Below are 18,133 nucleotides of genomic sequence, written 5' to 3' on the forward strand. Positions count from 1 at the left end.
AGAGGCTTCATGAGCTTTTGTAAGTGACTCCACCATACTCTGAATAGCAGCCTCTGAAAAGTGAGATGTTGAGGAGGAGGAAGAAGCCACAAGATTGTCAATCTTCTCGTGGAGCTCCTTGATGTTCTTTTTGGTGACGGGAGCATCATCATCATCATCACTCTGAAGTTGATAGGGGTTGTAGTAGATGGAGTCAAAAATGGTATCCTCCCCTCCCAAAAAGGTTTCGGTTTCAGAAGATGGAGTGGGAGATAAGGGTGCAATGGGGGGTTCGGTAGTGATAGTGGGTTCAGGTGCAGATGTAGGTTCGGGTTGTGAAGTAGAAACCCCCGTATCAGATACGTTGGTTAGAACCTCACGGGTGGTAGTGGTGGTGGCTTCTGTAAAAAGTGGTGGGGGGAAGGGTGGTTGATGTGGTTTGAAGAGGACTAGTTATGGGGGGAATGGAAATAGGATCAGGTATGGAGGGAATGGAAATGGAGGAGGTTATGATGGGAATGGAAGAGGTGGGTATAGGAGAAGGTGAAGGAGGTTTTGATGAAATATGTGCCTCATGATCAGGGGAGTGAGGTGGGGTTTCGCCTCTAGCTAACTCATCGGAGTCAGAGTGGTTCTCTTTCGAGTCGCTGGAAGAAGAGGAGAGAATGAGTTTTCTCTTGGGTTGAACTCTCTTCTTCTTTGCTGGTGGGGAAAGATCTGGTTTTGAGGGTTTTCGCTTCTTAGGAGAAGGACCCTTTTCCCCCTTTGCTGCTTTCTTTATCTTCCCTTGCTCGGGTTTCTTTCCGCGAGCAGCAGGTTTATCTGCATCATTAATGGACTGAACCATTTCAGCAGAAAGCTCCCTTGGGCCCGAAGGACGAAAGTCCTTGTAGGCTTTCATGATGATGCTCTCCTTTGACACCCCGGCGGACATAGAGTCCGGAATGGATCCGACGAAGGAAAATTTTGTCGGATCGGTGACAATAATTTTGGTGGTGTGGAAGATGCTGATGTTGGAGAGAAGGGAACCTGCAACAGTAGGAACATGGAGTATATCCATGGCCCACTTGGTGATGAGCATCCATAACCTAGCGTAGGATACCTCAGTGTGGCGAGAGGAGGAGGCAAGGCTCTGAATGAGTTGCTGGCATAGAACCGAGCCATAATCTAGGTTAAGGCCTTGATAAAGACCATAGAGAATGGTCATAAACAGTTTGCTGGCCCCATCAGAACTAGAACTACGCTCGGAGAGCCCTTTGAAGAGAATGGTGAAGAAACCATTCCATGGGGGAGGGAGACACGATTTCTTGAATTTTGTAACCGTTGTAAGAATCTCCGTGTACCCCATATTGTAGAACATCGAAAATAATTGCCCGACGGTAATGGTGTCGGGATTAACCCTAGATTCATCGACTTCAAAGCCTAGGAGCCAACAGAATCGTTGCTTAGAGATGGAGGTCTTGTGAGAAAGAAGATCAAAGTAGATGCGATCCACTGATCTGTCATAATGGGCTGTGGAGAAGACCTGGGAGAGGCATTCCATTGGTACAAGCTCAACTTTGGAAAGAGCGAGCACCAACGGAGAGTATTTGAGGCACTCCACCATGGGATACATGTAATTTTCGTACGCCTTAGGGTTGAGATCAATCACCAGACTTTGTTGGGCACGGACTGGAAGAATGTTTGTGAGGGAAGAGGTTTCTTGTACTGAAGAAGAATCCGCCATGGTTGAAGGAAGAAGATGATGAACAGTAGATGAGAAATCGTCCGATTTTGCTCTTTTGCATTTTGAATGTTGTAAATTGGGATCTCGCTGCTTGTTATCCGCAGCATTCACGAGAATTTCATCGAAGATCTTGTAGAGACCAGGGACGTACGAGATAGATCTTTTAACCATCTGATCATCCTCCCATACCCAAAGCGTCTGTTCATGTTTTTCGATAGATCCAATGTAAGTATCGGGCCGGAGAAGGATGTGCTCGAGTTGAGTCTTCTTCTGATAAGTTTCTTCAATGGTTCTCCCGGCTTTGGTGGCGGCAGGTTTGGTAGGTGGTGGGATGTTGTCTGTGGTGCTCGATTGCAGTGGTTGGCGTTTTTCTGTCACCATGGTTGTTCGTGCGTAGAGAGAGACACAGAGATGGTGTCTGCAGAGAGAAGGAAGATGCCGGAAATATGAGATGTAGAGGTGGGGAAAGGGGTTTAATGGTGTTGGGTGTAGGTGGTGGTGGATTCAATTGTAAATGAATCCATAGGAGTGTTTAGGGTTTTGAATTTTTAAATTTGAAATTGTGAGCGGGAAACTTGAAGTTAAACTATTTGAATTCTTGGGAAATGGGATAATGGAATTCTCTGTAATATTGTTTCTACACTCAGTAAAATATGTTGTACATTATCCTAGTATTTTGCATTTTTTCAAAATAACCTATTTTCGTACACTTAGGTATAAAATACAACAATCAATTTTGTGCTATTACTTAATTTATGTCATTAAACTTTTATTTGTTTATCGTTGTAACAAAAATGCTTTTAACCATAAAACTGATTACTCGATTCGTTGGAAAGTTCATGAAGAGATAAAAATCTTTATGATCGAATAAATCTTTGAAACAGGTATATAAAGAATGTAAAGCAATACTCAAGAATGGATTTGAATATGTCGAATGATTAAACTTTCAATCCTCAGTAGAGCTCGATAAAGAACTTCCACTATAGAGGATTCTTGGGTTACAAAAAGATAACTTCTATAATTACACCGTAAAACCCTAATCGATCAGTTACGTAAAAGATGCATGCAAGCATCTATAAATACACAAACCCTGGTAAACAAGATACGGATGGACAGGCCCATACCGCATAAAGGATGGGCTAAGAAGCGAGCCCAAGACGCAACACCAATAACCCAACAATCTCCCCCTTTGCATCAATTGAGGCGAGACTTCACTCCAGCTTGCTTGCCCCTACAGCACTGGCTTTCTTGACTGTCTTGAACAGGCAGGGGATGATGGCAAGAAGGGTTTTACGGAAGTGAATGTACCAGTTTATCATATCATTGAAGTACTTTTTATCACTATCCGTGTTCTACTTGCAACGATTGATTATACCCAGAACATGCTCTAGACAAGTAGTGGTGTAGAGATGTTTGTCAACCAAAGCAAAGAGGCATTTTTGGCCTTCTGCTCTAGTGAACATGACTGAGTTCTGTTTCGGGTCAATCTTTCCCATCTTCATTCGGTTTATATCGCTAGCAGAACCGACTGGAGTGATGATGGGCTTCTTCCTCAGGATATTAGCAATCTCTTGATCAAGCTTGGCCACCTCCAAAATGTAGCAAACTAACATTCTCTTGAAATGGTCTATGACCGGACCATATTCAGCTTCATTGACAAGAAGAATGTTGTGCAGAACGATCCAATCGTGAGGGTTGAGGTTGGGAAGATCAGCCAGAGAGATAGAGTGCTCAGATTTTTCAGATCCCCTCAAGACCTTGAATCTGATATTAACAAAGTTACCTTCACGAACGGGCTTGAGTACCCATACGCATAAACATGTTGTACATTCATGGACTTCTTTGAAATCAAAGTTCTTGGGTTTCATCTTTCGCAAGTATTCGGTTTATCAATTTAGTGATAATCAGAATGAATTTTGAAATCGATTGTTCTTGAGTTCTTCATCTTGTTCTTAATTTTTTTTTCGATCGATCTTAACATGAAATTGTATCGTTGATTTATTACAAAGCAAGGGATGGTGATTGAATCGTTTTGAGTTCACGATTTCGTATGATAGTCATTCGATTTGTGTGTCGATCTGGATCTGTTTGAAATTAAAAGTCAAACACGTTAATGTCGATACAATTTCACGATTGGTCAATGTTGGCTTTGGTTCTTCATCAATGAAATTGATAGTTACTAGAAGATCTTGAGGTCAAGAAACAAAGGGTTCATGAATCGGAGTCGATGTTGATGTGAGGTTCTTTGATTATTTCGAAATTGAGTTGTATTTGGAGTCTAAATTCAACATTGATTTGGGGCTAATGGTCGAATTGTTTGCAGGTGTGATAGAATCAAATGGAAAGGCAAACGAATTTAGAATGAAATGAGTATGTTCGAAGTCGACTTTTATGTTTGATAGTCGACTGCTTGAGTATCAACGTCGAGTCGAATGTGGTTATTGGGAGGAACTAACATTGACTAGGCTAACGAACTGTGAAGATGATCGATGCGAAGTCTAAGTATATATTGAAATTGATGATTCAAAGTTGATTTTAGATTCGAAGGGTTAAGAATCGATTTGGGAAGAGAAGACTTGTAAAACGAGATCTGTGATTTTGTATTTGGGGTCAAGCATCGATGTTAAAAACGAAGCCTTACTGGATGATAAAAACGAAGCTTTGATTTTATATTCGAAGTATAGACATGATTTAACACGAAGGGTGTTATGAGTGAAAGAAGTGGAAAGATGTTTTGGATTCGAAGATTTGGAAATGGGTTTGATGTTCGAAGGTTTTATACGAAGGGGTGTTTGTGATGAAGAAACGAAGGGTCTATGAATGGATTGCAAAAAGCGAAGGGTAAAAAAAAAAGAAAAAAAAAACAAAGGGGTGTTTGTGATTTGGATTCGAAGGAGTTTAATGTTGAATATTCGAAGGGTATATTCTGAATTTTCGAAGGGGGTATTTTGGAAATTTATACGAAGACTTACTGTTCATTATTGTTCATTGGTTTGACTTCGTATGCTTCGTGCTTCGAAAGAATTGTGCAAATGACAAAGTTTCGAAAAAGGCCCCTGAACCTTCGAATTGTTGACACTTCGCAAATTAAAGCATGTTTTGTATGTTTGACACTTTTCACCAACTTCGAAAAAATTTGGTGCTTCGCAATTTTGCAGCATGGTCTTCGTATGTTTGAGAAAAAGGGCAGAATTTACGAAGATGGTCCCTGAAACTTTGAATTTTTGGCAGTTTTCACCCAAATTCGAAAAAGGACTATTTTTTGCTGAAAATTGAAGATTGTTCATTTCAGGTCCCTGCAGTTTGTGCAAATTGACGCTTTCTACCCAGCTTTGGAAAAGGGGGAGAGTTTTGCATATTTTGCTGTTTTGGGCGCAACGGGTCACTGCAGAATTTTGAAATTGACAATTTCTACCCATTTTTGAGAAATTTTGTCAAAGGCGATCCGTGAACGGCAATAAAAATTGAATATTTTTTGGGTTTTCCGGATTGAAGCACAAAGTTTATGCCACATGTTAAGCGGGAGTTTTGACACGAAAAATTCCGAATAGAGCACGTTCTTTTTCCTTTGGAGTTTTATAATCAAATTTCGATTATAAAAAGGGGGAGAAGTTTTATATGGAAATTCGAACTTGAATTTTTCATATTACGCGGATTTGAATACCGAAGTGATCTTGAGGTTTTGAAGCCACGAGATGATGCAATTGGAAGTTCGGAAGTGATGTATTCGAAATGGGTTTGGATTTATTGAAGATTTTTGGGGTGTGTTTTTATGCGCAACTATTGGGTGATTATTTGGAGTTTGGAATACTCTTAATCATTCGTTGCTGCTCGGATTGTATGGTCTCACATCCTAGAGCCCAAATTGAAGAGTTATGGAAGAATTGAAGATTGAAGTTCGTTTCGATATGTGTCACTTTTGGGACTCGAACCACGTAGTGCTTGATTTTGGAAGATTTGAAGTGGGTTATTCATTCCTAACTTTGAGGGGGAGAATGTTGGGGTGCAAAGTTCTTCATTCGTGACTTTGTAAATGTTTGACTTTTGTAAAACCCACATGCATGTGGTTCTTATAAACATCAACACTTTATATATATATATATATATATATATATATATATATATATATATATATATATATATATATATATATATATATATATATATATATATATATATGCGCTGCGGTTCGGTTTTTTTGCGGTTTTTGCAAGAGTAGAAACCGCACCGCACCGAGTATTTTCGGTTTTTGCAAAACTAAAAACCGCACCATCGGTTTTCATTTCGGTTTCGGTTTTTTGGTTTCAGTTTATGTGGTTTTTTTCGTTTGCGGTTCGGTTTTTGCTCACCCATATAAGGAAGTATTCCCAAAGAAGAAAAAAGATTATGACAGAAGTTTCAAACTGATTTGTCACATGGATAAAAAATTTTGATGAAGCGTGAAAAACTTGGGTTTTATCATTCAAAATAAAGGTCCATGTTAACCTAGAATAGTCATCAGTAGTGGTGAGGAAGAAAGACATCATGTAATAGAATTAGAAGATCTTGTAAGTAGGTGCAGAGTTGGTCCCGAAAAAATTAAAATGCTTTTTTTTACCCTTTTAATTTCTTCTTTACATCATTTATATTTAAATTAATACTTTTTTAAAACTTGATGGAAGAGTTCCCAAAAAATTTGATGAGAAGGGATAAATGGAGAAAAGGAGTTGGTGATGAATTTTCCTGTAACTAAAGGTGGTGGTCGGAGAAGACAACCAAACCCGGTTGCTCAAATGGGGGGTGGCAAGAAAAGAGTGATTAGTGATAAACCGATCAAGGGATTTTGGAAGGTGAGTTAGAGATTTTGGGATACCAAATCTTTTTTTTAGCTTTTATACTAAAAATGATATTGTACTTAATTTAAAAAGCTCAAAAAAAAAAAAAAAAAAAAAAAAAAAAAAAAAGTTTGAAAGGTAAAACTCCCTTTAACAAATTCAGTTAGGGTCCTACTAATTAGACCCAAAATTTTCTTAGAGAACCTCTCATTAATGATTTTTTAGGCATCAATTTCCGTGCATTTATAATATTAATGGCTTTTATGATTACTAAAATTTAATTTTTTTTGAAACTCGTATTTATCATTTAATTCCTATAAACTTTTTATTTATTATATATTTTATTCTTTATAATCAAATAATAATATAAACATGTTAATGTTTTCTATATATTTTAATATTTATATAAACCAAAAAATTAAAATAAAAATAATATTAAATATTTAAATGAAAATTAAGTATTATTATTATATTGTATTTATTATGCTTTCATATAAAAATGATTTTAATAAATTGCACTAAAAACCAAAAATAAATTAAACTTTTTTGTTTAAAATATTTTATTTTGTATATTTGAAAAAAAATAAGTATATTTTTATTTTAATACTTATTTATAAAAATAATATTCTTTTTCTATAAACAAATCTTTTTATTAAGCCATTTTATTATGTAATAATTAGTTTTATTTAAAGTAAAATATAAAATAATAATAAGGGTCTAATATTATGTAATAATAATTAATAAAAAGATAATTATTTGGTAATGATTACCTTATTTTAAGAAAAAAGTTAAAGTAATTATTAAGGGGTCCTTTAAGAAAATAAAAACGGGTCGTGTTATTCTTACCCCTAATTTTATTTTCCTACACCTGTAATAATGACTTTATTACTAGTTCACTGTTTGTGTCATAAGTTTAACCAATGCATGTCAAGTTTGTATAGCTTCAGCTTTTTTTCATTGAAGACCCTATTTTTTATTTTTGAAAAATGTGTTCCATTAAAAGTCTATGCATTTTGTCGATATTTCATCTTTTTACCTTTTAGCTTTATATCTTTTATACTTACTGCATGCATATATTTGTTTTAATATCTTTTGTTTCTTTTTGTGTTTTTTTTTAATGTGTGTTGTTTTTTTACATCAGTTTATGTTTATCAATGTGTATGTGTGTGTACCTGCTTAACAGTTTTTATGTTCCTGTGTGTCCAACTTGATGATGAATTGCAGAACATTACAACTGACCATTCTTTGATAATGAACTACTATACCCTGTTTTCCATCCTAAGTCCTTGCTTTCAACATTGGGATTCAAACCTGAAACCATTTACAACAATCTAATTAAAAAAAAAAAATTAATTGTTATGCATCTTTCTTTTCAACTTTGTTGTTTGATGTGTTTTCCTACTTATTTGAAAGTGGTTATATTTGGTTTGTGTGATGGAATGGAAACAGGAAAAATAATGAAATGATCTATTATCACTATTATTGTGACTTTTTATTGTTTTGATGTTCATTAATGAAATTGAAAAATACTAATACTTTTTGTTGTGCCCAACTATTTATGATTGATGTATGACCAAGGGTCCAAAACTTTATTCATTCATTCAGTATAACTTAATTCAGTGGCTTAGGGAAAGCCCTTTGTAGTGTTAAAACTCAACATTTATACCAGTATCAAATTATCAATTCCCAGCATGTTATTCATTCAGTATAACTTAAGTCAGTGGCTTAAAAAAAAGTACATGTTGAAGACAATATAATCAAACTATGGTGTTATTTGTTACATCATGCATCAAATAACCAATAAAAAGCAACCAGTCAAGACGACACAAAATATTAATCGTGCAATACTTCTTTATACACCACATTTGCTGTATAAACCCCATCACCTTTTGAATTTTCGTTAGGCTTTACTAATACTTTTGTATTGCAACGTGAAACCCCTCTGGACAATGCAACATAAAGTTGTCCATGCGAGAATACTGGTTCTGGAAGATAGATACCTACATATGGAATTGTTTGTCCCTGAGCTTTATTGATTGTCATTGCAAAGCACAATCGAATAGGAAACTGTTTCCTCATTAGAGGATCGATGGTTGCTACTAATTGCTTGTAACTGGTATTGGTTTCATATCGATGGATGTGGATTCGCATATGAAATCAATTGTGTTCGCATCTATGAAATCAGTTCGCATATGACATCAATTGAGTTCGCATTTGGTTTTGTGGGTCAAAACAGTTCGCATAAGAAGTTCACGATTTGTTTGAGGTTAATTGATTTTGATTTCGCAAGCTTGGAGTCGGAGATCTGGATTGTGTTCGCATCTATAGAATGCGAGGACAATTTAATGGTGATATTCAGTTCGCATTTGGTGACACAAGTACGTGGTTGATGATTTTTGGTTGGTTCGCATTTGAAATTAGTGGGTTTCGCATTTGGCTTCGTATCTGGGTTTCTCAAACAACTGAAATGCGAATATGAGACAATTGATTAATTTCTCAGTTAATGCGATGAAATGCGAATGAACTCAAAGACGGATGGATGCAAGATGCGAAGAATTTGAATGAAAATGCGAAGTTTTTAATGTATAAATGCGAATTGGGGAAGAAAGCTTAGAGTTTCGCATTTGGCACCTGATCTTTTCAAGAAATAATATAAGTGGTCCAACTTCGCAAAATGGGGTCATTTAATCAGAAAATCGATCATTCTTCAAATATGACATTTAATCAGAAAATCGATCTAAAAATGAGACATTTGGTGTTTATCGATTTTTCAGGGTCGACGGGTTGTATGAAAAGCGAAGGCTGAGTAATTGAAAATTAGAGGATCGATGGTTGTTGCTACTAATTGCTTGTAACTGGTATTGGTTTCATATCGATGGATGTGGATTCGCATATGAAATCAATTGTGTTCGCATCTATGAAATCAGTTCGCATATGACATCAATTGAGTTCGCATTTGGTTTTGTGGGTCAAAACAGTTCGCATAAGAAGTTCACGATTTGTTTGAGGTTAATTGATTTTGATTTCGCAAGCTTGGAGTCGGAGATCTGGATTGTGTTCGCATCTATGGAATGCGAGGAGAATTTAATGGTGATATTCAGTTCGCATTTGGTGACACAAGTACGTGGTTGATGATTTTTGGTTGGTTCGCATTTGAAATCAGTGGGTTTCGCATTTGGGTTCGTATCTGGGTTTCTCAAACAACTGAAATGCGAATATGAGACAACTGATTAATTTCTCAGTTAATGCGATGAAATGCGAATGAACTCAAAGACGGATGGATGCAAGATGCGAAGAATTTGAATGAAAATGCGAAGTTTTTAATGTATAAATGCGAATTGGGGAAGAAAGCTTAGAGTTTCGCATTTGGCACCTGATCTTTTCAAGAAATAATATAAGTGGTCCAACTTCGCAAAATGGGGTCATAAAAAGACAAAAGTGCAGAATTTTCATTTCGCATCCCTGTAGTCTTCGCAAAATGGAAAATTTTACCCAGTTTCGCATTTGGGGGAAATTTTTTTGAGAAATTGGAATATTTTCAAACTTTTTTTCTTAAAAAAAACACATTGTCTTCGTCTAAGAGAGGGAGAAAAACGATTAGGGTTTATAAGGGAAATACTTCATGGCAGTGGGATTTATAGCAGGGTTTATAAGGTGGAGAGAACAAACACACGTCTGCTATGAGATATTTTAATCAGCTGCAAATGCAACATTTAAAGGATATTTGTTGAAGCGTATTAGGATGAAAAGGTTTTAAATTTTGAATGACCATGAAATTAGGATTTTGCTGAGAAATATAAGGAATCAAAACAAATTTAAAATTTAATATTATTTTATTAATGGTTGTTTGTAATATTAGCTTAATCGTTTGTACGTCTTAAAAAAATAATATTATTATATTCAATCTATTTATAGAAATAGTTAGATTTCTTTTATAAGTAGTAAAGATATGTGAATTTTATTACACAGGGGAATTGAGATAATATGGTTTATTTGGTACAAAATAAATGAATAATGAGATAAGGGAGATAACAGATTTGATCATTATACTGTAATAGAATTAAGTAAAATTTATAGAATCATAGGACCATTTCTAAATATTTTGTACATACATTTAGACTAATAGGAAACAAAATAGTGAACATCACATACTACTTCAATCTACTTCCAGTTAAAAAAAAATACATATAAATATACTTGCTAACTTCAGTGGTTTCATTAAGCATAGCATGTTAGAAGACAAAACAATCTTGCTTAACTTTTTTAATGAATCGTATATCCATTTTACTCATAAGTTTCTAACATGATTTGTAGTAATCATTATGCTTTCGAAAATTATGATGCTTTATATTGACTCTATATTTGCAATAGAATAAAGTCCATTAAAAATATTAATTATAATTTTTAGAACTTAGAAAAATGAAACACAATAAGTTTAGCATAAGGGTATTTTTGTCATTTTCAACGAATCTTTCGGTATCTTTGTCTTATTAATCTCTTAATCTCTTGTGCTGACTCTTATATTAAACCAGGTCAAAAATCAACATTCTAGCAAGAAATTTAACGGCCTCATCTAAAAAACGGGTTTTCCTTCTCTTTTCTTATTTTTATTATTTATGAAATGCTTCCTTTATTTGTTATATCAAAATGAATATAAATTTTTTTGATGCAACTATTAATATATATGCTTTTGTATGTTTTCCTAAATCTTTTAAAATTAATTTTTTTGATAAAAATCTTGTTTTAATTGTTATGTTAATATACACTTCTTTGTTGGAACTCTTGATTTTTATTAATGTAAAGTATACAATTCTTAAATATTACCAACTTTTAACTACTATATGTTAATTGTATTAATGTTTTCGTTTATTATAATTTTTCAATTTTAAATTTTAATGAAATTATTGTCAATATACTTTTTATTACATAATTCTTTTTGTTCTTAAGCTACAAACACGATATGGATTCAAACGAACATAAACAAAGGCGCAGATATAGAAAATTATATTTGGATCAACGAAGATCCAATGTTATGTCCAACTTGTCATTTGGTAATTCTTTATCTACATCTCAATTTACTTTCATATTCAGTAATGTTTTATATCTAACGGCTGTTGAACAAATATTGTTTTATATCTTTTGACGTTTTATCTGATATAATCATTGCATTTTCTAATTAGTCATTCTTATTATTATATATTCAATGTAGGTTACTCTCGGCAACATTTATCATCTACAAACAATTTTACACATATTCGCGATGACAATGAAAATTTGAATCCAAATATATCATCCGCATTTCAACATACAAGTTTCGCTGCTGCTTCAACTTTTCATATTAGAAATGCATTGTCTGATGCTGCTAGAGAGAACAGAAAACTTAGAAAATTATATTTGGATAAGAAAAGATCCAATCATATGTCCACATCATCTAATGGTATATCGTTTTTTATCGGGTAGACTAATTCTTTTTTATATTATATTTTTAATGTCACACAATCCTCTAAATCTTAAAAATTATTATGTATTACCTACACTATTTGCTACATTGCAAATAATTAAACATTATTATTTTATAAATCGCTTATATATATATATATATATATATATATATATATATATATATATATATATATATATCATTTAAATTTTTTTTGTTTTTTATTTTTCTTATTATATGTAACTTACACTTATTTGTATCTGCTTTATAACTTACATATTTTATATTATTTTACAGGGCTTTCTAATATAACTACCAACATTCAAACACCTTCATCAACCAAGTTTGTCAATATTGTTGGTAACAATGAAAATGTCAGCCCAACTTTGTCATGTGGATATCAGCAAACACGGGTTCAGTCTATTTCGAATATTTATATCGACAGTCCATTCTCGAACAAGGCTAAAGATAAACGAAAAGAAAGGAAAATTTATTTGGATACAAGAAGATCCAATCACATGTCCACCGTACCAATCGGTATATGATATATATCATCTTACTAATTTAATCGTATCCATATGAACTTATTCTAAATATTGTAATAAGATACTATGTTATTTTATATGTTTCTTAATAGTTCCCTAATTAATACATATTTATATGAACTTATCTTTTATTGATAGGTAATGTTGGTCGTGATCAACAACATTTTAAATCTGCTTCTGATTTTTTTACAAGAACCCCGTTGTCCAACATTTCGAATGGTATGACTACGTTTATATTCAACTTACTGTTTGTTACTATATATGGTATACATAAAACAACATAAAATAATATGTATTCATTTTTTTATTGTTTTTTATTTTTTATATATTTACTTTATAAGTTTAATACTAATTGTCATACTTTTATTGTTAGTAAATGCACAATATTCTACCTTGTCCGGTGACATGAGAGCTACGAATTCATCTTCAGTCACTCAAGCTTCTTCCAGCAATTTATCATGCAGAAAACTAAATAGAAAAAGAAAGATTCCAAATATATCTCAGATATCCATTTTGGACCTAACATCAGATGAAGATTTACGTGATCAACAAATCCGTCAACAGTTAATATCAGGTATTGCAAAAGGAAAATATTAATTTTTTTTTATAATCCCCTTTTATGTTTAAATTATTACTTGTTGCAACATTAAATTATTTCAAAGTTTTACAAATGTTTTTATTAAACAGATTACTTGGACCATGGTGACCAGACATTTGTGTGTACCATGTGTCATGCAAAATTATGGACATATGAAGCTCTTAAAGGCAATACTTCCGGAAAGAAAACTTCTTATTCCATGTGTTGTGGTAACGGAAAAGTCGAGCTTCCTGAATTAAGACAAGCTCCAACAAATTATCAAAATCTCTTTCGTAATGTTGATCCAAAAGGAAAAAATTTCATGAAGAATATTCGTCGATTCAATTCGATGTTTTCCTTTACTTCAATGGGTGGAAAAGTTGATTCTTCCATTAATAGGGGCAATGCTCCATATGTTTTCAGACTTAGCGGTCAAAATTACCATTGTATGGGAAGTCTTCTACCTATAGACGGATCCAAACCAAAGTTTTCACAACTATACATATATGATACTGAAAATGAAGTAATAAATAGACAACGCGCTTTCAGGTATAACTTTATTAATTTTTTTTATAAACCATTACTTTTATAATTTTGATATAATTTTTTACTTGCTAAATTTTACATATAACCGTTGTTGTTAACAGTACACAAAACGAAGGTTGCACATCAACTTCTCATCCTCTTGATATTGAAATCATTAGATTTTTGAAGGACATGTTGGATTCGACCAATGAGTTGGTTAAGTGTTATAGAATGGCCAGAGATTGTTTTGAAGAAAATCCTCATATAGATCTAAAGTTACGTCTCATAGGAAGAAGGCAACAAGATGGAAGGACATATAACTTACCTACTGCTTCTGAGGTTGCTGCTTTAATTGTTGGTGACATTGGCGATGCAATTGATAATAGAGATATCATCGTAACAACTAAATCAGGAAGTCTACAACGTATAAACGAATTACATCCGGCTTACCTTGGTCTTCAGTACCCACTACTCTTTCCATATGGAGATGATGGATATAGAGTTGATATACCTCACAGGGATGTTGATCCTTCAACTAATACCAAACGTCGTTTCTGTACAATGAGAGAATTCTTTGCTTATAGAATTCAAGATAGAGTTAATGTTTTTTCATTAATTCTTAATTCAAGAAGGCTTTTTCAACAATTTCTGGTTGATGCTTATACGATGATTGAAACTGAGAGACTATATTACATACGCAATCAGCAAAAAGTTCTTAGATGCGAATCTTATGAAACTTTAAAAAGTGTACAAAGTCATGGTAATACTGATATTTCCAATGTTGGAAAACGTGTTATCTTGCCTTCTTCTTTTACGGGTGGTGCACGCTACATGATGCAAAACTATTTAGATGCCATGTCGCTTTGTAAGTGGTTTGGATACCCAGATTTTTTCATAACCGTAACATGCAATCCAAAATGGCCTGAAATTAAAAGGTTCCTAGCTGACACCACACTTAATCCCGAAGATAGGCCTGATATCCTTTCTAGATTATTCAAAATCAAGTTGGATTCTTTGATTAAAGACTTAAAGAAGAAGAAGTTATTGGGTTTGGTCAAAGCAGGTACTATATATTAAAATAATAGTGTTATTAAAATGTTTTTTTTGTGTTTTTTATTATCTTATAATATTATACTTATTTAAATATACAGTTGTTTATACGGTGGAGTTTCAAAAGCGCGGTCTGCCTCACGCACATATATGTTTATTCATGCACCCTGATTACAAACTCCCTACTGTTGAACATATTGATCGAGTTATTTCGGCAGAAATTCCAAACAAAGATGATGATCCAGAATTGTACTCACTTGTCAGTGAGTTCATGATGCATGGTCCATGTGGTTCTGATAATCCAAAATGCCCATGCATGACTGAAAACAAGTGTTCGAAAAACTTCCCGAAGCCATTCTTGGAGAATACTTCCGTTGATTCAAATGGTTATCCTATGTATAGGAGACGTAATGATGGATCTTTTATAGAAAAGTCGGGTGTTAAGTTAGACAACAGAAGTGTTGTTCCATATCACAAAACCCTTTTGAAACGATATCAAGCTCATATTAATGTTGAGTGGTGCAATCAAGCGGCTTCCATCAAATATTTGTTTAAATATATTAACAAGGGTCCTGATCGGGCTACTGTTGAAGTTGCACAAAACAACAACGGAGGTGATAATGATGATGCTCCGGTTGATGAAATAAAGAACTACTATGATTGTAGGTATTTGTCTGCATGTGAAGCTTCGTGGCGTATATATGGATTTGATGTTCATTACAGATATCCTTCAGTTGTAAGGCTTCCGTTCCATCTTCTTGGAAAACAAAATGTTGTATATGGAGCAGATGATGATATTGAAGATGTCCTCAACAAACAATCTGTTTCTTCTTCGATGTTCTTATCTTGGATGAGCTGTAATGAACATAATCAGGATGCACGAAAACTTTCTTATGTTGAGTTTCCTACAAAATTTGTATGGAAACAAGAAGATCGTTGTTGGGAGCCAAGAAAGAAAGGGTTTTCTATTGGGAGGATTCACACGGTTTCACCTAATCTCGGTGAAGCATATTTTTTGAGAATTCTTTTAAATAAAGTCAAAGGTCCAAAATCATTTCCAGATATTCGTACAGTTAATGGACAAGTATGTCCTACTTTTAGGGATGCATGTTATGCTCTTGGACTTTTAGAAGATGATAGAGAATATATTGATGCTATCGAGGAAGCAAGTCATTCAGGATCTGGTTATTATTTACGGTTTCTATTTGCAACTATGTTAAAGTCTAATAGTTTGTCAAAACCGTGTTATGTTTGGGAAAATACTTGTCAATACTTATCCGATGGAATTCTCTACAATCAACGAATAAGATTTAAGTCTCCAGGTATTATTATTTTTGTCAGTCCTTACATTTTGTACATTACTTATATATTTTTTAAATGCTAAATATACTATTATTTGAAATTTATATGTTTCTTATAAATATTTATAAGTTTTTTTTATACACATTATTTTTATTTCGTGATAATTGTCTGTATTTATCTTTTAATAATTAACTCTGCAATTGTATAGGTTTATCCCTTAATGACGATCAACTTAAAAACTTGACGCTATATGAGATTGAAAAAATTCTACTCCAAAACAGTTCAAGCCTTAAAGATTTTGTTGGGATGCCTTACCCTGATCATGATTCGATATCTTCTTCAAACAACCATTTGATTACTGAGGAGTTAGATTTTGATATGAACAGTCTACAACAACAATCTCATCAACTACTTGATTCATTAACAATTGAACAACGATCAGTTTTTGATGAAATCATGACAGCTGTTAAACAGAAAAAAGGAGGTGTGTTTTTTGTTTATGGCTATGGAGGTACCGGTAAAACTTTTCTTTGGAAGACTTTATCTGCATCTATAAGATCTAAAGGTGATATCGTTTTAAATGTTGCTTCAAGTGGTATTGCTTCATTGTTACTAACCGGAGGTAGAACAGCACACTCACGCTTTATAATTCCTCTGAATCTAACTGAGGATTCTTTTTGTTCTTTTGCACCGGATAGTGATGTAGCCGAATTGTTAAAAAAAACATCCTTGATTATATGGGATGAGGCACCTATGATTCATAAGCATGCATTTGAAGCCTTGGATCGTTCTTTGAAAGATATATTGAGTTGTGATTTTCGTGGAAACTCAAAATTGCCATTTGGAGGAAAAACAATTGTCTTTGGAGGCGATTTTAGACAAATTCTACCAGTTGTTCCTAATGGAAGCAGACAAGACATTGTGAACGCTTCTTTAAGTTCCTCTTATATTTGGTCAAGTTGCAAAGTCTTAACATTAACAAAAAACATGAGGTTAAATGTTCTCACGTCTGATATTCAAGAAACTGCGACTTTTGCAAAATGGATTTTGGATATAGGAGAAGGAAAAGTTGGTGGTTTGAATGATGGTGAGGCAATTATTGATGTTCCCACAGATCTTCTCATTGTTGATTCAGTTGATCCTATTGGTTCTTTAATTGGATTTGTCTATCCTTCTATTGTTGAAAATGCCAACAATCCGATTTATTTTCAAGAAAGAGCAATCCTGGCACCGAAGAATGAAGTCGTTGAAGAGATTAACGAGCGTTTGTTAAAATTATTTCCAGGAGATCCACAAGAGTATTTAAGTTCAGATACTATTTCTCATGCTGATTTTGTTCATGATGAAGTTGATGAAACTTTATACTCTCCTGATGTTCTAAATGGTCTTAGACCTTCAGGTATGCCAATTCACAAGTTGGTTTTAAAAGTCGGTGTTCCGGTTATGTTACTAAGGAATATTGATCAGAAATACGGTTTGTGCAATGGCACGAGGTTACGGGTTATTGCATTGGGTAAACGTGTTATAGAAGCTGAAATAATATCTGGAAGTAATATCGGAAACCGTACGTTTATTCCAAGAATGTCTTTGACGCCTTCGGATAAAAGGATTCCTTTCATATTTCAAAGGCGACAATTTCCACTTGCTGTATGTTTTGCAATGACAATAAATAAAAGTCAAGGACAGTCACTATCGAGGGTGGGGTTGTTTTTGAGACAACCAGTATTCACTCATGGACAGTTGTATGTTGCATTGTCGAGAGTTAAAAGTAAAGCTGGATTAAAGATATTAATTTTAGATAAAGATGGTAAACTTACCAACACCACATCTAATGTTGTATTTAAGGAAGTCTTTGGAAATTTGTAGTTCATAAAAATAGGTGTCAATATTTTAATAGTTGTTTTTATTATTATACATTAACTTTACTAACTTATTCATCATTTGTTTTTTTATGTGTAGCAAATTTTAATTAATTTGTGTTTAATGTTTACATCATTATTGTCGTCATCATTTTAGAAATATGTATCCTTTTATTAGGGTCGATATATTGAAATAGTAACTTTATTCATTATAGGTTTTTGTATTTATGTAAAATTAATACAAAAAAACATGTAATTCTTGACATTTTATATTAATTTTTTAATAAAAACCCGTGTAATACACGGGTCTCACATC

The 18,133-nt window shown here is 33.6% G+C and overlaps 1 protein-coding gene across 1 annotated transcript; it reads left to right on the forward strand.

The window, feature by feature from the left end:
• Positions 1-2,151: 2,151 nt before the first annotated feature.
• LOC145035255 (uncharacterized) lies at positions 2,152-17,836 on the forward strand. The gene is made up of 9 exons (XM_078983829.1): positions 2,152-2,215; positions 11,729-11,956; positions 12,257-12,496; positions 12,643-12,723; positions 12,878-13,078; positions 13,192-13,630; positions 13,729-14,669; positions 14,758-15,978; positions 16,167-17,836. Exons 1-9 carry the CDS (start codon positions 2,152-2,154, stop codon positions 17,822-17,824), a joined length of 5,073 nt encoding a protein of 1,690 aa, XP_078839955.1. The 3' UTR covers positions 17,825-17,836.
• Positions 17,837-18,133: the final 297 nt, after the last annotated feature.

This window comes from Lactuca saligna, chromosome 3 (assembly GCF_052625555.1).
Source record: "Lactuca saligna cultivar CGN05327 chromosome 3, ASM5262555v1, whole genome shotgun sequence".
NCBI classification, from domain to species: Eukaryota; Viridiplantae; Streptophyta; class Magnoliopsida; order Asterales; family Asteraceae; genus Lactuca; species Lactuca saligna.